The 23,795-nt window shown below is 43.5% G+C and overlaps 3 protein-coding genes across 8 annotated transcripts in view; 1 reads left to right on the top strand and 2 right to left on the bottom strand.

Moving 5' to 3' along the window:
* Positions 1-3,732: 3,732 nt before the first annotated feature.
* On the top strand, positions 3,733-11,164 carry khdc4 (KH domain containing 4, pre-mRNA splicing factor). Of its 3 annotated transcripts, none has more exons than XR_011584461.1 (14): positions 3,733-3,865; positions 4,271-4,448; positions 5,191-5,319; positions 5,423-5,502; positions 5,610-5,662; positions 5,753-5,931; positions 6,663-6,874; positions 7,025-7,085; positions 7,803-7,863; positions 7,995-8,317; positions 8,479-8,622; positions 9,110-9,191; positions 9,302-9,387; positions 10,339-10,392. XR_011584461.1 is itself a non-coding variant. In XM_070835709.1 (14 exons), exons 1-14 carry the CDS (start codon positions 3,837-3,839, stop codon positions 10,563-10,565), a joined length of 1,872 nt encoding a protein of 623 aa, XP_070691810.1. In that variant the 5' UTR covers positions 3,733-3,836; the 3' UTR covers positions 10,566-11,164. The 3 variants fall into 3 exon arrangements, 2 of the variants coding, with proteins under 2 accessions (XP_070691810.1, XP_070691811.1); XM_070835709.1 differs by having other exon boundaries at positions 9,082-9,191; positions 10,339-11,164; XM_070835710.1 differs by lacking the exon at positions 10,339-10,392 and having other exon boundaries at positions 9,302-9,423.
* Positions 11,165-11,461: 297 nt separating this feature from the next.
* On the bottom strand, positions 11,462-15,125 carry LOC139205506 (NADH dehydrogenase [ubiquinone] flavoprotein 1, mitochondrial-like). The gene is made up of 10 exons (XM_070835748.1): positions 15,042-15,125; positions 14,083-14,165; positions 13,827-13,997; positions 13,505-13,688; positions 13,232-13,421; positions 12,892-13,104; positions 12,633-12,799; positions 12,466-12,547; positions 11,738-11,883; positions 11,462-11,629 (listed from the first exon to the last, which is right to left on the bottom strand). Exons 1-10 carry the CDS (start codon positions 15,123-15,125, stop codon positions 11,534-11,536), a joined length of 1,416 nt encoding a protein of 471 aa, XP_070691849.1. The 3' UTR covers positions 11,462-11,533.
* A 1,241-nt stretch (positions 15,126-16,366) lies between these two features.
* The window catches only part of zbtb7b (zinc finger and BTB domain containing 7B), a 76,361-nt gene continuing 68,932 nt past the window's right edge, over positions 16,367-23,795 (bottom strand). For all 4 annotated transcript variants that reach the window (XM_070835591.1, XM_070835592.1, XM_070835590.1 and 1 more), the window contains 2 exons: positions 19,575-20,647; positions 16,367-19,429 (listed from right to left, as the gene is read on the bottom strand). In XM_070835591.1, the coding sequence (XP_070691692.1) occupies positions 18,799-19,429; positions 19,575-20,641 (1,698 nt within the window). In that variant the 5' untranslated portion in view covers positions 20,642-20,647 and the 3' untranslated portion in view covers positions 16,367-18,798. The remainder of the gene's footprint in view (positions 19,430-19,574; positions 20,648-23,795) is intronic.

The raw sequence follows: 23,795 nt of genomic DNA, 5'->3' as shown, positions 1-23,795 counted from the left end.
ACTCAGATATCCCAGAATAAGCAGGAACTTCATCGACTTTCAGGTTCCAGCATCCGTCACATCACAGCAGCTTATATCAAACACACTAATTCAAGTTTTACGATACCCACTAATGTAGTCAACACAGTATTAAAAAAAACTGTTTGTAGTAGCTGGTTTGACAGCAAACACTGAAACCTTGGAGCTCACAGTGTTTCTTTGTTCAGCCCATGGCAGCCCCACCATAAGGCGCCCTCTTCCCCATCTCGTCCCCTGACTTCACACCCCTGTGTCAGCCGCCAGGATCAGGCGAGTCCCGGGCTTGCGTGTCTTGAAGGCCGGAGGTTACATCAACCGACATACACATTACGGTTCACACTTGGGCTCTTACTAGGAAAGACAGTAAATACGGCACGTCTGCCCCCCTCGCTCCCACTGCCCGAGTTTCGCCATTTCTCTGCTCTCGACTGCCTCCTCCTCCTCGCGGCACGTTGCCCGTAAACAGTCATCCCTGACAACTCAGGCGTCAAAGCTCCCCTGACCTCTGACCTTCTGACACTTCACTCATCTGAACCCCACGCTTTGTTCACACAGGGAGATCATGGCTGAGGAGGGGCATTATCTATTTCCACTGTTCAGTATTAGTACATAAGCCTTTGTAGTCTGGTATGTTTCAGAGCTGAAACAAGTACTTGATTAATCGTTGGGCAGAGTAATCTAAAACAATTTCTGTGAAATACGGTCACATGTTGTCATTACTTAGTTCCAGCCCTTTACATGAAAAGCTGTGCAGCATTTTTAGTTTTGTGTGGCTAGAAACATAATATTTTGGGGTTCTGTACTGTTGGTGAGACAAAGCGAGGCATCTGAACTCATTTTTCAATCAGGTCATGTTTCAATAGATATAAAGAAGCAGCAGCATCACTACAGTATCTTTATCAGAGAGTGAAGGTTGAGGAGTGAACAGGATGGTATTTAGGTCACAGTTAGAACTAGAGTGCCACCTGCAGGTGAAATATAAGAACAAAGACATGTATGTCTCCCTCCATATTCCTCACAGCACATTGTCAGTAAACAATAAGGGTTATTTTTGATTGAACAGTTTCCACTTCACTGAGTAGCAAACATTACTAAATCTGTGTTTGCATATATCGGCATGGTGTCTCATAAAAATGCCAAGTAACCAAAGACTGAAGGAGGATTGTGCCCATAGATTTAACATGTATTAACATTAAATACAGTGGTTGGATATTTACCCATTGTCCAGGCTCAGGATTACACTCTGACAGCTGTGCTGTATGTGTTCCTGGGTGACAGCAATGAGTCTCTAAATCTAATCTGAATAAGGCTATTCTCTTTCCCAATATTGGTGAACTTAACACTGGAGTTTTATCCTCTCTGATGAATAACACCACAAGATACTAACAGTCTGACAATCTGAACATGAAGAAGCTGAGATACAGTACCTGAAATCTACTGAATATCTATTGCCAGCATTACAATACCATGTCTAAACAAAACCATTTCAATTTCCAATGGCATTAATGTGGACTTTTTCTCCTTTACTCAGATGGACACTTCAAGAGTGCTCCATGTTAACTTATTCTACAAAAAGCATTCATTGCGTGTGTACAAAGTTAGTCCTTTGGGTCACTATTGTTGTGGCACAAACATAACACCAAATACATAAAGGTTTTAATGGCAGAGGCTAGTAACAGCTATAAAATGACTGCATGTGTTCCCGACATGTACAACATGTTCTTCCTCTTGTCTGCCTTTGCACCGACTGAACTTCCAGATCGGGTAACTGTTAGTAACTGACCCACCCCAGTAACTATGTCCCCAGAGGGGAGGACACCTCCTGTCTGAGGCCTCAACACTGCAGAACAAACTCTGCTCACCCAGCTCACCAGAGCAAATGTAGCATGATATAATTCCACTGCGAATAATGAACTATTTACGCCCCAAGGATTATGGCCCGTTTAAATGAATACGAACAAATTATTGTTGTAAAAGCTCATCAGCTTTTGTATCAAGAGTAAATATTCATGTAAATATTAATGTACTGTAACTTTATCAATACCTTTTCAAAATTCCAAAAAGTTCTTAAACACAATAAAGGCTTAGTGACAGGTGAGTGGGACGGGAAACTCTTGACTTGATAAGAAGAACAAAAAGAAAAGAAAAAAAGAAATTGCACACAGTCCATCACTTGATCTGACTTTAATGTGACTTAAAAGGTGAAAAATGTAAAATTACAAAAAGTGAGTTTAGAAAAGTGAAGTTGATAAAACTGTTCAGACTGTTTGACTGGAAATGGCTCCAAAGTTGTCAAATCAAATTTCTTTTGTCGGCTACTTCAGTAAACATCACTGAAAACCTTAAAAAGTAACACCATATAAAAAACTGATTAATTGCTGTAAAAGGACTGGATGTAATCCATTACTTCCACTGCTGAATTAGAAAGCTCAGTAAAAACAACTTCAGTTCTTATAGATGAGCATGAACAAAGCCAGTGTTGTGATTGAAAGCCGACACCGAGCCTTTTAAAAACAAGCCATTTCCTCTTACGTGCACATGACAGATCTTGATCCTAATCAAACTCAAGAAAGCAGAGTTTTGCAGACTGTTTTCAACACCCCGCAACACGGAACAAAAGAAATTCAACTAGGGCTGCTGGTAGTTCAATTTATTGATCCATGTCGCCCCCACACGGCGTTCTCACCTTCCACAGTAACCTGCACCTCCTGGCTGTGTGTCTGAGCGCCTGGGTGGTCAGTAACTGAACACCTGTACCTGCTACAGTGACTCTGAGTAACCCAGTACATCAGAGCAGTCGGCAGGCATGACGCTGGGCTCTGTCTCTGTACAGGACGATGGAGGTCCTGTACCGGCAACGAAGCCTTGAGTACCATCCAGGGCCTTTAGTGCAGGCCTGGCTGCCATTACTGAGAACACTGTGAGCCTACAACCCTGACAACCTTCAGCCAAGTTCACTTTGAAGGGTTAAAAGGAAATTAGTTTGCATTGAATTGGCAAAAAAGGTGAATATGTTTCCCACAGGTCAAACAACAATTAAAGCCAGCAAGTCACATTAAAATGCTTTGAACAGAGTAGGAACATTAAACAGATTGGCCTTATTAAGTAGTAATTTTGGCCCACGGCCCAACGGCTGTTTCTCTTCAGTTCATAGTGTTAAACTTGCAGCAAACACATCTATTTCCCTGTCAGTCAACACGGTATGTGTGATTACTTTCTGAACAGGGTTGAAAAAAACATTACAGGTCACTTTTGTATGTAAAACTTGTGTCTGATATACAAATGAATGCCTTTGCCTATATTGAGTTAGAAAGTAAATATTGAGTCACATTCAGAAAAGCACAAACAAATGACTAGCACGTGTTTAAAAAAAAGTTATGAGACTTACATCTGTGCCTTTTTTACCACCTTTAGACAGACATTTTAAGAAGCAGAGTGTAGCTGTTCACACCTACCTGAGCTAAATGTCCTGGGCTGTTTGTCATGAAGCAGAGCTGCAGCTCCTCCCTGCTCCTCCGGAGAAACTCACCAAGGGTGGCACGGAGGTGCTGAGAGGAGGGACAGGTGAGGCAGGAGCAGCTCACCTGAACCTTTGTGGATGCTCCTGAGAAACATGTGTAGATATCAGGCGCCTCCTTGTGGTATTATTGCGAGCAAAACAACATTAACCGGAGGCGGAAACGGAGAAGTGCTGTGTAGCAGAGGCTAGCTACACAGTCTGTGCGACCAACACAGCTAACTGGGCTGTGCCGAAGCTAAGGGGGGGTTTTCGCATTTATTTTTACACTGAGGGGAAATTCTCGCTTGACAGGATATTGATGTCATTTTGTGGAACCCATAATGGCGGGTAAGTGAGCCAAAGCGGGTTGTTTTTATGTTCTTTCTGTGTTATTTGACCCGCCGTCCAGATGCTTTCAGTTAGCCGGCTAGCTAGCTAGCGTTAGCCAGTTTATGTAATCATGGCGGAGTGTTGTCGTGCTGTTGATGCCCATGTCAGATATCCTGCAGTTACACGTCTGTGTTCAATATATAATTTCAAAGAATGCATGCAGATCTACAGTGTGTCTGTATGCGTGTAGACACAAGTAATCATAATAAGATAACCATAAGAGGTGGATAAAGAAGTTGGACCTTAGAATCACCTCTTGGTCAATTTCCAAAACATATCAAAGGTTAGTTAAGTCCTTCTTTATTTACCACAACTATTCCCTTCTTCCTATCATGTCTTTCATGTTTCATGTTTTTCCTCCAGCCGCCGCAGCAAATGGGACCAGCCCGGCCCCGGCTCTGGTGGGATGGGGGAGGCTGAAGCTGCACCCACCGGGGCTCTGGATGCTGCAGCTGCTGTGGCCGCCAAGATCAACGCAATGCTGGTAGCCAAGGGCAAACTTAAACCCTCGCAGATAGGCGTCCCGGGACCGCCTGATAAGGTAATATGCACCATAACTTTATATGTCTGGTTAGTCTTTAATGAAGGAATCCATAAAAACCTTGTCAGCTCTGATGCAGGCTGACTGAACTGTGGGCAATATGTTCATATGTAGTGTGAGGTTACTTACATTTGTCTTTTAGTAGCATGGTAGCTTTCTGTGTAACATCTCTGGTTGTACTGGGCCTGTGTGGGCAATGCTGTAAAGCAATTAATACAGAAAAACTGGACTAACAGGGTTGTTGCACCAGTGAGATTATTTATAACAATATACATGCCATGGTAGAAGATTTAATCCATAATGTCTTTAATCCATAATGTATAGTATGAGAGTGCTAGATCTTAACTTTGCCTGGAGCTCTGTGTGTGTTTAGTCCTGTCAAAAACTACAGGAGCCTTTTCTCATGTTGATATATGTCACATCTGTGCAGTTATAGTAAATTATGTGCTCAGCTGTCTAGTTGATGTTGATCACACTGGGCTGCATGATAATACGGTGTGAAACTGAGCTAATGAAGCATTTCTAATTACAGAGGGAAATCTGTATGTTCGTTTTTTGGATTTTTTAAAAGTGATAATCAAGAATATATCTTCCCTCAGTGCGTCATAAGTGTCATGCTGATAATAAACATGTTCCTCATTCGGTTATCAGCATTTCTCTCAAGATTAAATATTTCCTAGAATCGCCATTGTTATGGCCTAATCCATTTGGAGTAGCTCACACTTTATGTCTCCTGTCTCAGGCTGTAGGTTTTGGGAAGCCTCCGGTGCCAACAAAGGCCAAGGACGACCTGGTCGTAGCGGAGGTTGAGATCAATGACGTCCCAATCACCTGTCGGAACCTCCTGACACGCGGTCAGACGCAGGATGAGGTCTGTACCTATATGGACCATCACATCTCACAGAGTTAAGATCATCACTATGACTGTGGATTATTTACTGATTTTCATTCTTCCTCACTTGGTTTGTCTGTAGATCAGTAAAGTTAGTGGTGCTGCGGTTTCAACCAGAGGCCGTTACATGACAGCAGAGGAGAAGGGCAAAGCGCTGCCAGGGTGACTTCTGACGATTCCCATTTTCAGTACCTGATCATAAAAACTAATTTACTAGCTGTTAAATTGTTTTATGTTAATGCAAACTTTCTGTTTCTCATTCCACACAGGGACCGACCTCTGTATCTGCATGTCCAAGGACAAACCAGAGAGCTCGTCGACAGTCAGTACTTTTTCAGACTCTTTCAGTCAGTCATGAGTCATTTTCATCAGATGTCATGTAATAAGACTGAGTATTTCTTTCGTTCTTCAGGGGCAGTTAATAGAATCAAAGAGATCATCACCAACGGTGTGGTCAAGGCTGCAACTGCCTCATCATCCTCCTCATCCTTCTCCCCTAGTGGGGCTCCAGTCACAGTTTACCAGAAGCACAACCCACCCCCTCCCTCACTGCCCCCAATGACCCACCACAAACCACACTTTCAGTCCGGGGTAAGATAGTTTCCCTTTGTCTTTTTACATCTCCTGAATTAAGATGATATTACCATGAAAACCCGAGTATACAATTTAAATATATATATATATATTTTTTTCTGTCAGAATTGCTGACAGAATAGACAAACTTCAAAGTTTGTTCTATGTTTTGCTTGTCCTGATCAACTTTGTATCAATTGTAAATAGTTAAAATGACTGTCGGCCATTTCCAGTTCATACTATAGTTTGTTTGTTTGCTAGTTTGTGTATTTTACCGTCCAGAGCACTAACTGTTCAGAGGAAAGGATCAATTTAGGTATTGCTACAAGCTCTGACAGAGATTTAACACCTCCATGCTGTGCAGCAGCATCTTGGATGACCTTAAAAGGATAATAAACTATTTGCAGTCTGAGAGCTGAATGCGAGTAATGTTGGGGCTTTTAATTAAAAAAGAAATTTGATGGTCACCATGATGGATTACTTTGTTTCAAGTCTTTGTAACTTAATTTCTATACAACATTACAATATACAAAAGTTTTGGCCTGGAAGACGGTAGACTAGACAATAGATTTGGACATTTGCTGTACTGCAGCTAATGTAAAACAGATGTGATATGTGGTAAATTAACACAATTATGTAGAAAACCCTTTTGGCAGTAAAAATTAATTGTTATCTGGCTGGTGGGTGGTTATAATTACCTAGAGTAGTGCATATAGTTTTATGCCCTTATGTTGTCTTTCCATTATCAGATGCATTACGTTCAAGATAAAGTCTTTGTGGGCCTGGAGCACGCTATCCCTGGGTTTGTGGTCAAAGAGCGGGTGGAGGGCCCTGGCTGTTCATACCTTCAGCACATCCAGGCCGAGACTGGGGCCAAAGTCTTCCTTAGAGGAAAGGGGTCAGGCTGTTTGGAGCCTGCCTCTGGACGAGAGGCCTTTGAACCCATGTACATCTACATCAGGTGGGTATAGTCCTATCAATAAACACAGATTAAGAACCTTTGCTTCTCAGAGATGATTCCAGTTTAAGCAGTAATACGAACTAGACACAAAGGGGTTGTTTGCAGCATTGTGGGCTCACTTCAACTAAACGCAATGTGTTATCTCTCCAGTCATCCTAAACCAGAAGGGCTTGCAGCAGCAAAAACCTTGTGTGAGAACTTGCTTCAGACAGTGAGTAATTTCCTGTTTCTATGACATGATAAACCACGGGTCCAGGTCCCTAACCCTACTACTACTGACACAACTAACAATTGCTGTATACTGCCATTGTTAACTGGTTGGAGGATCTACATGTCTCAGTACCACCAGCTTATCATGGTTACTTATGGTGCAGGGCACAGTATTACAGCTGTCTGGTAATTTGGCACAGTTCTATTATGTCCCGAGCGTGTTCATCAACTTAGTGAGTTGTCATCAAATACAGTATATTCCTGACTAATCTAATTCTTAAGCAGGAATAATCATATCATTGATTTATCAGTGATATTCTCAGTGCCTACTACTGACATTTCTAAAATTCTCAAACTCTCTCAGAAAAAAATATTGTTATCAGCTTTAATAAACAAAGCTAAAAGTAGATATGAAAGCCTGCACTTGCTTGCAGTATGAATGGCATCAGTCATAGAAGCTTTTACAGAAATGCAACAAAAGTCGGGGGTTCAAAGGGAGTTTGTGCTTCTACCAGGAGGTATTGATAAATAGCATTAAATCATTCATGTTTGAACCTAGTACTTTTAATTATTCCACTGAAGGTTTATACAACATTTTCATCTATAATTCAGCAATGTTCTTTTTGTTTTTATCACTGTGTTGATATGATTACCTACAACAGAAAATGTTCATATTTTAATTCCTTGAACCACATTGCTTATGCTTCTCTGTCTCTAGGTTCATGCAGAATATTCTCGCTTCCTCAATCAAATGAGCGCCATGATGCCAACACAACAAGGTACAATTTAGCTGTTTGTCTCTCAGTGATTTAGGTTTTTCAATTGATTTGACAAAACACTGCTTTTTGTCCTCAGCAGCTTTAACATTCTCAGTCAAACATACTGTATGTGATTTCCCTTCCTCCTCTAGGATTTGCACAGCCTCCGGTGGTGAATGGGATGCCTCCGCAGCCTCCTTACTACCCCCCTGCTGGATACCAGCCAGGCTACCCCATGCCTGTACCACCACCTCAGCCACAACCTGTCCCTCTACCTTACACTGTCTTACCTCCTATACCTCCCACAGCACCTGCAGGGGTGCATCCTCAGTACTCCCTCCCCCCTGCCCCTGCCCCTGCCCCCGCCCCTGCTCCTGTTCCTGTTCCTGTTCCTGTTCCTGTTCCTGTCTCTGCTCCAGCTCCAGTTCCAGCTCTTACCCCGGCACCTGCTCCTGTTCCATGCACCATGCCACAGGTCGGGCCAGGCCATCAAATTTTCAATTATATATAGTGAATGCAAACTGTAAATTACAGTTGCTCCCTCTTTAACACACTTTTTGAAGTGTCAAAAATGCCACCTAGCAAAGATTTGAACTCTGAAACAAGACACAATCGCATGCTTTTCCTTCTCTGCAGACTCTTCCTCCTGTACCTTTTCCTCCATCAGCTGCAGCGCCGCCCAAGGCTCCACCCCCTGTGGCTCCAACCAACCCACCACAGAAAAGACGCTTCACAGAGGAGGTCCCAGACGAGAGGAACAGCGGCCTACTTGGATACCAGGTGATAAACAGCACTTCCACCTTTACAGCCCATCACCACTCGTCTTTTATTTTTTCCATCTTGTTATCTCATCTTGTTGAGGCATCACGTCAAAAGTTCTTTAGCCAATCAAATCCATTCACAGCCTGTGATTTATCTATTATTTCATCCTTCCTTTCTTCAAATGTTTAATGTACATTAGCATGGCTTGCTGTTCCCTGTTATTGTTCACTTGCAACCTGTATCTTTCTATTGCTAATATGAAGTTTCAGAAAAAGGTATTATTAATACTGATAAGCTTTAAGTATCTTACATAGTTGCTGGGAAAAGTATCCGTGTATTCAGACTCGTGGTAAGCTATTCAGCGACAGACTTTTTTTTCACTTAGGTGTTTGTATAGTTATTAGTCTTATTAAGTGTCAGGACAGGGCTTAGTCGAGGATGTCTGCTAATCGCGACTGTGTGTTTTTCTGCTCATAGCATGGACCCATTCATATGACTAATTTAGGTGCAGGCTTCCCAGTGGGCAGCCCGGAGACCGCAGGACCCCCACCACAGAGTTCCTCCGGCCCACCGAGTGAGAGGGACAGGTATACACAGCTTTGTTAAAGTGGTTTACACTCTATTAATGAAAAATTAACAATGCGATGGGGTCAGTAGGCAGTGTTAACACACGGCATTTTCCTTTTGTCTTCTTCAGTAGGCAGCTAATGCCACCGCCTCTGTTGCCTGTGAATGGAGTGAGACCCAAGATGGAGGAGAGAAGGGCACCGCAAGGCCTCGTGGGTAAGGGCATTATCCTGTGGATTGACAAATCCCTGCCCAAATCCAAATCCACAGCTCCTGACTGTGAACTCTGCCCCTCTATAAGCTCAGCCTGGATCTATTCACAGCCCTAATGTAGAGCTGCAAAGAGGAAAGTGTAAATCCTCTCTCGGGCCACTGGACTGTGTCTAAATATCAGTGGTTTTACTTGAGATTGTTAAAGAGGTACATTTATGACCTACAGCCCCAGCAGATGAACCAAGGCCCAAAAAGCTTGTTTCTTTGGATTTGAATAATGAAGCCCCCTGCAGATACAGTGCAGCGTTACACACACACTCAGCCTCAAGCTGGCTTTTATGCTTCTTATGATTCTTACAGGACTCTGCTGCTGTGACTAGAAAGCTCCAGATAGTGAGGTGGAGCAATGACTCGGCATCTTTTGTGCATTGTTCAGTCCTTTTGTAAAGAAGTCTGAATTGCCCAGTCCACCTTACAGTCCCGTTCTGATGACATCATCAGTCTGGGGTATCTGTAGTTAGTTTGCTTTCCTCACTAACAAGAATCTCTCCTGTTTTTGTGTTTTTCTCTTTTTCTCTGTGTTTTTCTTCTCTTCCATGTATCTCTGGGGTGGTGCTGGATTCTGATTGGGGGTGGGGCACGACTCGTCCTGTGACGCTGTCCTACCACTCGATTGGACGGCCCTAACTGTCGCTCCCCACCAACCAATGGCTGCTTTCGAATGGCTGCCCCCTCCTCTACTCTGCTGACAATGATTTAAATCTATTAACTATTTGTTTCTCCCAAAATGTGTTTGGAATAATTAACTTCCACTTGTCTCATTTGAAACATGTTGCTGCTGCTGTTTGTTGTTTTTTTCTCTCTCTCTCTCTCTCTCTCTCTCTCCCCATATTTCTCTCACTCCCTCCCCAATTTGCCGCCTCCTCCGTTCTTCTGCGTCCCCTCTTCTTTCAGAGCCCACAGTGAAGAGACTGAAAACAGGCTTGGTGGCGTACACCGGCGACTCCTCTGATGAAGAGGAAGACCACTCGACCTCCAAAGCCTCAGGGCCAGGTAACCCTGGGGCAGTTCCCCCTACCTCCACCTCCTCAGGCTGGACACAGGGCTACCGCTGCCCTCCTCCACCACCCCCTCGTGCTAAAACGCAACCGCAGTCTATGCCTTTCTGGATGGCACCTTAAAACAGGAAAACCCTAAACTCCTTCAGTGCTTTGTGCCGAGTCTTGCGGGATGTTCACCCAAACTGAGCCTGTCTGTCTACCTGTCCGTTCATCACATGGATGACTCTTTACAGCTACATGTTGGTCGCAGCATTATTTCAGTACTCGGGGTCCAAGTGGACATGCAAATGTTATGAATCCTGTTTGTTTTCTTTGGTGCACACATTATAGTTTGAAGATGAACTCTTGCAGAACTGATGATACTCCAAACTATTCTGTGGATGTATAGATGGTCAGATGAGCGATTTTTCTGCCTCCAGTTTTATTTGGAATGAAATTAAAACCCATGCCAAGTGATGTGTTTGAATATAGTGTCTTTGTAAAAATAATATCACAAGGCAATGATGTACACCTCTGACCACTTTTCATTTTATCCCCAGTACAGCCTTTCCTACTTTGTCACCTTCTTTCCTTTCATTTTTCCCTGTATAAGTCAGTGACGCATCCTTTTCTATTCTGGTCTTTTTGTACAGATCATATTGGACTAATATGTAGTGACCCTAATGGAATTATTTCATGCTTTTATGAAATAAATAAACTTAATTTATTGCGGTGCTCAAGCTTGTGGGTCTTTGAAACTTCAATTTTCCTTTTTTAAAGTCTGTTCTGCCACATTTGGCAAACCGAGTCAGTCACATCTGCCAATTAGCTGACAGTTCTGTCTGCCAAAGTAAATGGCGGGTGAAGTGGCCAACTTGCTGTGAAAATTATATAACAGAAATAGACAAGTCGTCCTGGCACGAAAACTCTTGAAGAACATGCAGTGATGATAACTTAAAACGTAGAAGAAATTTAATTTGAAGCCATACAACTTGCAATGTGCATTATTTTCATACTATGTTAAAATAATGTACACAAAGCAGTATAACACGATGCGCTATTAATACTGTTGTAAAGGACTGAATGCAGATGTGGACAACTGCACAGTTTCAGATCATCTCAATCTCTGGCTCTCTCGGAGGGTTTTTCTTGTTATACTTATCAATGCGGCTCTCCATGATCGGCCGGAAATGGCGGATCAGCCCCTGCAGATTAAAAATGGAAGAGTACTTGTTGGAACTTGTAACCTCTGAGAGATTTTCATTAACGGCTTGATTTGTCGGACTGGTTAAAAAACAACCCAGACACGTCACCTGCACAGGCCATGCGGCTCCATCCCCGAGGGCACAGATGGTGTGTCCCTCTATCTGCTTACTTAGCTCCCAGATCATGTCAATCTCTGAAACCGCTGCTTCACCTCGAACAAACCTCCACATCATTTTATCCATCCAGTCAACTCCTGGGGGAGAGGACAGCAGAAAAGAAGTCCTACTGAAATTGGAGGGACCCTTAAAAGTTAAGCAACATTTCAACCACAGTAGCTGGCAAATACCATCATGAGGGAAACTGAAGAGTATATTTCCTTTTATACTTTAAATCAGGTTGTTTTTAATACTTATATTAAGTAGAAGTTTGAAATCAGGGTGGACTTCTAAGTTAGGTATGTTTGCATTGCAGTAGTGTTTATTTTACCAAAATATGAGCACTAAGTGTTACTTCACCACACGTGAAGGTGATATTAGATTAGATTAGATTAGATTAGATTCAACTTTATTGTCATTACACCTGTACAGTACAAGGCAATGAGATGCAGTTTGGCATCTAACCAGAAGTGATATGTGGGTTGTAAAAGCTTAAGGCAGCTTTTGCGGATGCACACACAACTATTGTAGCCTGTTGACGAGATAAAGGGCTACAGAATAAGTTCAGAGACAGTGTTGGCTTTAAGAAGGATCAAAGGTTGAGGTGACGCATTTTCAAACAGTCTCAGTGACTCAGTGTGACTTTCCTATTCAAGTGATTAATAACTGCAGTTCTTTACCCTCTCTGCAGGGGGTGCACTGGCCACAGCTCTCGTGTTTGTAGAACTCAACCAGACGTGCGATGGCTCGGATCACATCAGTCTGGTGGAAAAACACAATTCTCTGATCATCTCTCAAACTATTTGTCCAGACTCACTGTCACTGAAGGTGAAGTGTGCATTGTTACCGATTTATCCATAACTATGATGGCAGCTGTGCCCAGCGCAGTCTCTGCACGAACCAGGTCGTCGAAATCCATCAGAACATCATCGCACACGTGGCGAGGGATGATGGGAGTGGAGGACCCCCCTGGGATCACTCCTAATAGATTGTCCCAGCCGCCCCTCACTCCTCCTGCACCAATCGCACGAGAGGAGAGAGGAAGTCATGTCAACATCTTATAAGGAAAACCAGCATCAACACAGGGCTGAACTGCAAACACACACCTGCGTGTCTCTCTATTAGCTCCCTCAGAGGAATAGACATCTCTTCCTCCACCGTGCATGGTGTGTTCACGTGGCCAGAGATGTTGAACAGCTTTGTCCCAGAATTCCTCTCCCTCCCAAAGCTGGCGAACCAAGCTCCGCCTCGACGACAGATTGCAGGCGCCACAGCAACCGTCTCCACATTGGAAACTGTTGTTGGGCACCCAAACACCCCTTAAGGAAAGGAGAGGATAGAGGTGAATAATCACGTAGGTACTGAAATTACAACATAGCTCTAATTTGCAGTTTCTTAAACCATAATTAACCCAGGAGGTAACTGGATGTAGGAGATTTGCCTCACCTATGTCTGCAGGGAACGGTGGCTTCAGTCTGGGTTTTCCTTGTTTGCCTTCAAGAGACTCGATGAGGGCCGTCTCCTCGCCACAGATGTAGGCTCCGGCTCCTCGCATCACAAACACATCAAAGTCATACCCCGAGCCGCAGGCGTTCTTCCCTATCAGCCCCGCCTTGTATGCCTCATTAATGGCTACCTATTAGAGGAGCAGAAACAGAGGAGTATAAAACACACAAGCGTCTATGGATTGGCAAGCCATCTGTCTGCGCCTTTGTATACCTGTAGGTTTGATGACTCATTGTAAAACTCTCCTCTGATGTAGATGTACGCAGCACGAGCGCCCATGGCTCTCCCAGCAATCAGGCAGCCCTCTATTAGCTTATGGGGGTCATGGCGCATTATCTCACGGTCTTTACACGTCCCAGGTTCCCCCTCATCAGCATTCACCACCAGGTACTTTGGCCTAAGACACAGGAGAGAAGGAAGCACACAATAGACTGATGCATCACCACACCGTCATTAGTGGCGTAGACACTGAAGCATGCTGTTAGTGTCCCCTACAAATCAGATCCTGATTGTTTCTTTTCCCTCTTGCACCTACCTGCCGTCACTTGGCTTGTTCATGAAGCTCCACTTCATGCCGGTGGGGAAGCCCGCTCCTCCTCTGCCTCGAAGCCCTGAGATTTTCACCTCGTTCAGGATCCAGTCTTGTCCCTTCAGTATGATCTCCTTGGTCTTATACCAGTCCCCTCGTTTGACTGATCCCTTGAGTCTGGCAGGAAGAGGGAGAGAGAAAGTGATGAACAGATGTTTGTACTGAGTTTCAGGTCATCAGGAACTGAGCAAATTGGTTTTACCTCCAGTCATGCCGCCCAAATAAGTTGGTGAATATCCGGTCTTGGTCACTCAAAGGGCCAAATTTGGTTTTCTTTTGCTTCACCTGGTGACAAAGAGATGAAAGATAAGTGTGATTGACAAAGAGATGTGCAATAATGCTACCACAAAGATATCTGCATGAAAATTAAAGTTGGCATCATTTAACAGCTTCAACAAACAATTATTTTTTATTACCAATTCATATGCTGTGAAAATGAGAGAGTAAATTACCAAAAAAAAGCTGATCACTTTTCTGTTGATTGACTAAACATCACTTAATTAATTGGATTATATTGTAGGCATAATAGATGAAAAATCTGATGAATAGATGAAAAAAATGAACGAAAAACATGCCAGTATGTGGAACTTTGTTTGGAAATGTGAAAAGTGAATTTATAAGTGAATTAGTGAATTTTTTTTAACTTTGTATTTGCCTAATCAATTGTTCCAATTCCAACAGCTTCACAGTCACTATTTTATGGTGTAAGACCTTTTGAAAACTTTGACAGAACATAAAGGTACACTGAAGTAATCAAACAGACAATCAGATAAAAACTCACATATTTAGCTAAAAGGAAACATACAACAGAACGAGTGGTGCATTCTGCAATATGATAAAAACATATTAAGTTCTGCGATGTATTTTCATTAATTAGACCACTTTTAAACTGTCAGTGACAAAAACATAATGTAACATATGTCTGTCATCTTTGTATATCATATATCATAGACGTATAAAACAAAATGTAATATGAGCATAAAACACAAACGGATCCAAATAGTTAAAAAATATCACGTAATCATGTTTTTCTCTCTTGTAGCGGAAAAGTAGTAGAATAAAAATAACTGGACTAAAACCTCTATGTTCATCATATATACATACATATGCACTGTGTATAGCAGTGTGTGTGTGTGTGTGTGTGTGTGTGTGCAGGCCTACCTGTGGCTGTGCTGCGGTGCTGTAGGTCACACGCGGAGTGACCTGACGCCCCACTGCGCCCCACAGCATCCGCCGCGGCAGCATCCTCCACGGGCTCGTGGACAGACACCTCCAAACTCACTTCACACTGTTTTGTTTTTCTACTCCAAAGCTGCTCCTCCGGGACAGTTTGACTTCTCCTACAGTCACTTCGATTTCTGAAAGCTGTGCTGTTAAAGTGAGGCCCTGCTGGTTCAGCTCAATTAAACTAAGAGGATTAACGAGCTACGTCACATCCTATCCCGGCTGCCCGCGCGGCTCCAGACAGGTACCCTATGTTTGACACGTGCACACATAATTACCTGGAGAGTATCAGGGTAGGGAGGTGCCATAATTAAGGGTTTTGTACGCGATTAAAGGGGTTATATATGGATTAATAATGTTTGAATAACCGCTAAATCTAAATAAATAGCCATGACTATTTCCTGAAGTGGACACGTTTCATAGCAGACATTTTGACAGGTCATGATAATAAAAGCCGTTACTAATAAGCTGGCCCTGTTACATTAAAGTGTTCCAGTAAGTCATGACAGTCTGAACCAGCACAAATTCAATCAGGACCCTGAGAGTGAAGCATCATTAATTCTGTGATTCACACCTGAACTTTTCCTGCTGTGTGACACGTCAAAATACCTTATGTGAAATAGGCCTGTTTCTTTTCACACGTTTTTCAGATAATGGCAAAGACCACGATGAGCCTCTTGATGTTCACTTCAGCCAAGAGAAAATAACTGGTTTAAGATCAAGGAAGTGGTGGGAAGTTTGTGTCTCCCCCAACTAGATCAGGAAGGAAGCAGTCCAGAAAAATAAGGGGTATTTTAATGAATGTCTTTTCCTGTAAGAGACTCGCTGAACTACCTTGAGATTCAAATAAATAAAAAAACATTTTGAATCTACTTTCATGGGGGACTGGCGTTAATTGAGATTTATGTAATTCTAAGTTTATTTTAAAGAACATCTGCTTGAAAAAGTGGTTAACATAGAGTTTGACTTATATATTAGCTTATCAAAGACATGTTGGGGTTTATACAGTTTTTTCCAGTGAGTAATAAAATGTTAGTACAGAAATGGCAAAGGTATGTTTGAGGCATGTTGAAAACAGTGTCTCCATTACATAGTTTGTCCACCAGAGAGCACAAGTTGTTTTTCAACTGAAAAATGTACCACTCACTACATATTTTGGCCACAAGTCTTCAAATAGCTTTAGTTAATCAGGCTGTAGGTACCAAACCCGAAAAAACAAAAAGTTTTGTATTATAAATCAATAACAGAAACATAGAAAGCAGCAAGCTTAGAGATCTTTATTTATTTTCTTTACATTAACTGAAACAAATGATGGGAAAATTAATTCATATCTCTGAGAAGGTTCCACTAAAAACTGAAAGACAAAAATGTATCCCTGATAGCGGGGTCTCTACTCAGACCGGACCCCATGTCCCTTCACCGAAGCCAAGAAAACAAACAGCTCACATAGAAACACACACTTCACAGCTGGCATCAGTTAACCCTCATTCACTCATTCACAAAGCTCTGACGGGGAGCACCAACACCCTTCATGAACAGGACCAACTGTCGTACTGCCATTCCAGTAGAACTGGTTCCAGTAAGGCCAGTAGTTTACTTTAATTACAAGTATTTCCCTATTTTTATCTCACAATAGGTTTAAATAATTTGGTTTTCAAACGGCAAATGATACAATACAAAATCTCTTATTTTGAAACTTCTGGCCTTACATGAAGAATGTCAATCACCCTACAGCACCAAACGATTTCTTCCCATTTTATATTTTGTATAATCACTTAGTGCATTGCTCAAGGTTTCCTGAGAATAGTTGCAGCACAAAAAAAAAAATCTAAGGCAACTTCATCCCGATATATATTATATTGACTATAACTCTGTACTATTATGCAGGAGGAAGAGTATTCAAAGCATGTGGGTTGCAAAGAAGCATTTTCTATTTCGATAACAATTATAAATTGTACCGAGTGAGTTCCTGGATTAGATATCGAAGGTCAGACAAAAAGGCTTGAAGCTCTCAAATCTCATAGTGCAAATAAATGGGAAATTAAAAAATGATTTACTACATAACGAGGAGTTGATAGTGCACACAAGGCCAGAACTGCGCGCCTGCTACAGCAGATTCTGACTACGCGGATTTCAAGAGGAATGGAAATAAAAAGACGACAGCTGTCGCTTAAAGCCATTAATGATTGCATTACACCCTGCAAAAGGCCTTAATGTACTGGTCAATAGAGAGCATGATGAAACTAAACAGGTTTTTGGTCGAGGAATGGACACAGCGGTGGCCGATCTATCAGAACTGCCATGCAATAACATGTGATACAGTACTATACATGTTGAATTAACACCAGAAAAGCATGCATGCAAGTAAAGTCATTTTGTGTTCCAGTTACATGGAAGGTTTTAAACCCCCTGACGACTTCTTTGCTCTGTTCCCTTCTCTCTACCCCGGAGGATGGAATGTGCCTGTATTATTGCAGTACCTGATGAGGTTAAATGTGCAAAGAATGCATTTGAGGAAGAATCGCCAAAAAGAAGACACGCAGCCCATAAAAAGGCGTTTAGGTATATGGAGATGTTGAGCGAAAATCTTTAGCGCAATGCAGCTTCTTGTAAGACTGAGATGAGAAGCGGACTGTGATCTGTGTCCCACCCTGGGTTTGGTCTCACAAAAGAGTTTCAGCAGAAGAGTCATAATAAATAACAATAAATAAATAAGTACAGAAAAAAAGGGACAAGCCATCTTGTTCATCCCCTCACGTTGCCCCTTTTCTGTTTTTTGTTTTTTCAAACAAGGAACCCAAAGGAGTGCATTGGAAGACTGAAGTCCACAGCCTTTGGGAAAAGAAGAATTGTCTTCAACATAAATCAACAACTCATTGACCCAGACTTTGTCTCTTTTGGTCAGGCATTTAACACAGAGCTCCACGGCTCTGAAACACTCAACATGGAAGCAGATTCTTTCTCATGGCTATGAAAACAGTTGGGAAGAGTCTTCTCTTCAAACCCAACATTGGCTACAATTCACCTCTCCCCTCTCCTGTTAACTTAAGATTTAAGAAGTTCAACAGTTCAACTAAAATCTTTGGTTTAAGCACCAAATCAAAGCAAAGATTCTACCATTAACGAGAAAAGACACAAAGAACATTATTGCTTACATCGAGCCTGCATTTCCACTGATAACCACCAGAGGACAGTGGGTACAGATACTCATTCCTGTGATCTAGGTAGGTGATATGACTTCTGAATTGCACCTGAATCAGTACATTTACGTTGTAATTAAAATATACATCTTCAAATATCCCTAAATGTCGCAGCTCTGGATTTTAGTTTGCATAGTGAAAAGCGTCCCAGTAACCACGCACTCAACACACGCATGTCCAGCTAGAAAAGTCAATTGAAATCAAACAGCTCAAACCTGAAATACATAAAAATTAACAGCAAACGAGAAATAAAAGTAAAAGACAAATTAAATCAAATGCCAAGAGCCAGAGGACAAACATTTAAAATATCTCAGAAAACCCGTCTTCCATTTTTTTACTTTTAATATCGTTTAGTTGTTTCTTTTTTTAAGCGCTCTCTACATGGGAGCAGGAGGTCATTAGTCCAGCCACCTGAGTGAGATATTTTTTTTTTTTTTTTTTAATGTGGATCCTTTACCACACAGACATACACATCTATACACACACTCTTTCCACTATTCCTCCTCCTCCGCCTCCTCTTCTCCGATGTCCTCTTCCACTTCGTCTGCCCATCGGTCACGCTGCGCCACTGGCGAGTGGGTTCCTCCTGGATCCTCTCCCTCCGGCTCTCTGCCCCCTCGCAGCTCCAGACTTCGCAGGAAGAGCTCAGGGTAGCCGGCCAGCCTGCGAGGCCCAAGTTGAGCCAAAGCCTGAAGGGCGAAAGATCGCTCCCTCTCGATGTCACCTGGAAACATCAGTGGAGGCCCGGCACCAGACCCACTCCCACCATCCAGCATCGTGTGAGGGAGGAACGCTGAGGAGTGGGCCTGTAAAGACAGAGCCTCCAAAGGGTTGGACTGCTCCCTCCCGCCGCCATCCCCTCTCCCATCTGCGCCATGCTCAGGCCCGCGTCTGGGCCGGCGCGTGCGCAGCTCCAGGCAGCTGTGTCCCTTGCGGTGACGCTGGAGGTGGTCCTCTCGGGCGAAGGCCTTGTGGCACAGTGGGCACTCGAAGGGCCTCGCCCCACTGTGGAGGGACAGGTGGTTTTTGAGGTCGTATGAGTGGAGAAACCGTGCAGAGCAATGTGGGCAAGGGTATGGGCGCTCGCCTGTGTGTTTCCTCATGTGGATCTTCAACTTATCATTCCTAAAGAAGAGAAAGATGAAGAGTGAAGATGCAGGAAGGGAAGAAGCGACATCAGCAAAACAAGACCAAAAGATTGAATCAGGCCACTTCAAGCACAAGCAAATCATTCTGTTTGGTGCATATTATATGTGAGAGGTTCCTGTACCGGGTGAAACGGACTCCGCAGGCAGAGCACTGGAAGGGCTTCTCTCCAGTGTGTGTCCTCATGTGTCTGGGCAGTTTTCCCGCTCCATGGATGATCTTCTGGCAAACAGGGCACTGCTGGGGCGTCTGAGACTTCCTTTTCCTCCCACCTCCCACTGCTGATGCCACCGCTCCTTGATCAGCTACAGAGGTAGGTATGGGAGTGTTTCCCGGCAGGATGCTGTCGTCGCCAAAACCATCCATGTCGTCATCCTCTGACAGCTTTTCACTCAAGGGTGGGACAGGAGGTGGGTGGGCTATATGTGGGCGATGCAGCCAGTGAAGCAGCCCTCCATTTAGTGTGGCCCCTCTCCCTGGCTCTCTGATCACTCTGGGATCTCCATTCTGCCCAGATTTGAGCCGCAGGTCCTCCTGTTCGGGGCTGGGAGGCTGGGTGGACGGTAGGGAGCGGAGGCTGTCGGATGCAGGTGAAGGATGTGATACAGGAGATATAGGTGGTGGGTTCAAAACTACGGAGTTGATGTGATGTGACCCAACTTTTTTCACCTTCTTTTTGTCTGTTTTTCTTCTGGACCCTTTTCCTACCCGGCTCTCTCCCTGTGCCATCCTCTCAGTAGCTGCGTGTTGGTCTCTGTGCTCCTCTGCCGTCTCCCCCTCTGCCTCCGCTGTTTCTCCCAGGATGTCTCGGCACGCGTCAGCCACACACTGGATGCCCAAAAGCTGAGCCCCTCGCAGCACATCTCTCATCCCAGAGCTGGGGATGGTCAGCGTGGCAGTGTAGGCGAACTCCAGCAGGGCGTCCAGGGCGTCGGGTGCCACGCAGTCCAGCTGGCACACGCTGAAACCTCCTCCGCCCTCTCCACCGCCCTCCTCTGCCCCAAACAGCCGGCGGAAGTAGAGACTGACGGCGGCCATGACAGAGCGGTGGGTCGGGTAGTGTGCCCCGCGCGACGTCAGTGTGAGGTCACACAGGAGCCCTGCCCTCCTCTGGTCATTCAGGTGGGACAAGAGCTCGTTGCTGTGCTCCGGGAAGGGGATCCCAATCAGACCGTCCTCTCCTGGAGACATTGCCACCTGCGTAATGTAAGAGAAGCATAAGCTAAGTGGAGGGTCTGAGATCTGAGCAAATGTACCTATCACAATCTGCTTTTAATATGACTATTAATAACAACAATAATAATAATAATAATAATTCCTTTCCTATGAATTTTAGTCTTCATTTCATAAAATTTTTGCAGTTTCTGACATTAAAAGAATACTTTCACTTCTTTCAGAGAGCTGTGTATACATTTAAAGTAAATCCTCTGTGGCGTGACTGACACAAGGAGTTTCGTTCACTTGAGGGACAATTTAAACCAAGCTTAGCAACAACTCTCCCCCCTTATCCTCCCTTCCCCACCCCCATGTACTCTCCCTCCAGATTACTAAATCAGGAGGCGGCGATTTTGGCCAGAGAGATGGGGGTTGGGGCATCAGAGCACGAATGTGATCGAGATGACAGAGCCAGCAAGAGAGACAAAGTACAACAGCAATTAGAAGAAGAAATAAGCAGAGAGAGAGAGAGAGAGAGGGAGATAAAACCAAATGATCGATAACAGTGACCTGAAATGGGGATTCAGGATTATGCACCGTGATTATGTACTGTAGATGTTGTAACCAAAGACAGTAGGTTAATTCCCGCGTGAAACCTTTATAGCATTAGCTGTTTGATTAAAATACCTGGAGAAGAACGAGAAGGACTAATGGACGACAGAGAGAGAAAACAGAAAAGCAAGCAAGGGAGAGGAAGTGACAGGCTAGAGTGGGTGAAAGGGGGGAGTACCAGTGAAAGAATGAGGAAGGAAAAAAAAACAGCAAGATAAGAATTACAACCTGTATGAAGCCTGGAATAAAAGCACGACACTCACTAGATGTGCAACATACACGGCACGGTCAGTTACTAGATTTCATTTATTTCAATCACCTCTTTGTCAAACAGAGGTTCGAGTGTTGATGTGAAGGTAAAATGCTGTAATGCAAGAAAAATAAGGCCAACAAATTGTTATATTTCTCTTTGTGAGGCGTAAAGAGGCCTGTCGGTAATAAGACCCAACAACTCCCTTCTTTGGCTCCCTAAGCTCACGCCTCACCCTGTCCACACTATACCTGCTCAACAATATCTCTAACACACCTGAGCAGACCAGATTTTCCACAAACAACTCACCCTCCAGATCCCCCCTCCCTGCCCTTCGTCTCCCTCCCATAGCAACTGGCAGCCCCCTGGCCATCCAATAACAGAGTTCCCACAGTGCCCAGAGGGCTCTGCACAACGACGGTACATCCACCTGACTAACCTGCTCCAAAACACACCCTATTAAACACACAGGCACAGGAGCACTCACACATATACACAACACAAATGCACACACGTTACGTGCCAATCTGTGGCTCCCCCCACCCACTATTGTTAGATTTAACCTGCTATGCGACGATCTCGACTCCAGCCTTTTGAAATCACATGTAAACGTACTCCACCCATTAAACGAAAAAAAAAAGTAAAAGTAAAGACTTCTCAAGAGCTTGCAAGAACTTTTCTTATCCTTTCCATCATTCAAAACGATATCAAACCTCCAAAATGTTCCTAGTCTCATCCCAGGGGCCACCTCATAGTCTCCAAAAAAGTTTTGATCGTGCCCAGATGTCTCAAACGTTAGTCCTACCTTCCCCGTCTTCATGGACATGGGCACAGTCAGTTGGAGGCGAGGCAGTGCGTGTCTCATGGCATCCATCTTTTTGCCCTTTACGAGACTTCTCCCCTGCTTTCCTTCTCTCTCTCGTCTTTGAAAACCACTTATTCTCTGCTTATTTCCTCCTACCCTTAGATGTGTGACTTAAAGGTCTGATCTCGCTGTCAGAAGTCGGGGTTAAGCGTTCATCCTTGGGGATGTCTACGTCTTTCGCACATTCTGTCACACACTCTCCTTCCTGTTGTATCAAAAGAGGGTGCACAGTGACGAAGGTAGACTCAGAGATACCCCTCCCCCCCGGATCGCCTACGCGCCCCCTCTCTCCAAAACCCAACGGCCCATTTTCCGAACACTTTCCGATAAACAAGATCTCCTCGTCGACCTCTCCCTGTTCAGAAAGAAGCCAACAGGTAGATGGGGTGTAGAGTATCTAAGGTCATGGCAGGACTGCATTTGATGTAGAATAAATAACCTTCAGGCTTCAGACCACACACACATTAATTGAACTGGTTTGGCAGGAAAGAAACCGGCACATTCAACCAAAGCACCTCAGAACTACCAATATTTTTTAAAGTCAGAGTTGAACAATCATGTAAGAACCAAAATCATATTGCCATTATGAGTCATATTACACCCAGAAACAAACATTCAGGTAGGCGCAATATGAGAGTTAAACCATATTACATTGTACCACAGAGACAAACTGGTGCAGAAAGCCGTCCTTTTGAAACCAAGACATGATAGACGTCACAACTGCTTGTCTTAAAACAACACCACAGCCTCGACAACAGATATTTACTGGGTTTTTTTGTAAGAATTCTCTCTTCAACTTGAAGCAACAGGGGTGGCATGCGTTGGGCCAGCAGCTGTTCATACAGAAGAGTGAGGAACTTAAGGAGCATGTGGTCACTTTGTCTCTTGCCCACACATACACATACATACATATTGTTTGTAAATTTATACCATACTAGAGCTTCTATTTCGATAATCGCTCATTGATTTTTCAGGCAAAGACACCAGAAATTCTCTGGTTCTAGCTTCTCAAATGTGAAGATCATCTGCTGTCTCACATAAATGCAAACTGAATATCTTCTGATTTTGAATAATATGAAACAAGGCATCATAAGATGTCACCATTTTCTGAGATTTTATGGAGAAATGTTTAAATACAGAAAATAATCTGTGGATGAATTGACAGTTAAAATATTATATCAACAGTTGTTTGTTGCAGACTTAAATCATACACAGATGGATAATGATATGTGGGAAAAAGCATCAAGAAATCCCACTGGAAGCTCACCGCCTGAGTGTCTGTAGGGCAAAGTGTAAATGCATCTGTTGACCTTGTAGGTTCACAGTTCGTCTCATAGCAAGTGCACACAATAACCGTCCTGAATGTCATACTTGAGCACCACAATCAAAGCAAATCATTGTTTAAATGCATTGACAGTATAACAGAATTGTTGCTAATAATTAGCAAATGCATAAATATCCAA

This window comes from Pempheris klunzingeri, chromosome 8 (genome assembly GCF_042242105.1).
Source record: "Pempheris klunzingeri isolate RE-2024b chromosome 8, fPemKlu1.hap1, whole genome shotgun sequence".
Taxonomy (NCBI): Eukaryota; Metazoa; Chordata; class Actinopteri; order Acropomatiformes; family Pempheridae; genus Pempheris; species Pempheris klunzingeri.
The sequence above is the reverse complement of the archived record's forward strand: the minus strand, read 5'-3'. Positions and strand labels throughout refer to the sequence as shown.

Excerpts from the sequence above, each read along its gene's own strand:
- khdc4 (XM_070835709.1), top strand. The coding sequence starts at position 3,837 with ATGTCATTTTGTGGAACCCATAATGGCGG. Across the intron at positions 5,932-6,662 it reads AACCACACTTTCAGTCCGGG|ATGCATTACGTTCAAGATAA; the intron begins GTAAGATAGTTT and ends TTCCATTATCAG. Across the intron at positions 8,623-9,081 it reads GCGGCCTACTTGGATACCAG|CATGGACCCATTCATATGAC; the intron begins GTGATAAACAGC and ends TTCTGCTCATAG.
- LOC139205506 (XM_070835748.1), bottom strand. The coding sequence starts at position 15,125 with ATGCTGCCGCGGCGGATGCTGTGGGGCGCAGTGGGGCGTCAGGTCACT. Across the intron at positions 13,422-13,504 it reads ATGAGTCATCAAACCTACAG|GTAGCCATTAATGAGGCATA; the intron begins GTATACAAAGGC and ends CTCCTCTAATAG. Across the intron at positions 11,630-11,737 it reads GAGCCGCATGGCCTGTGCAG|GGGCTGATCCGCCATTTCCG; the intron begins GTGACGTGTCTG and ends TTTAATCTGCAG.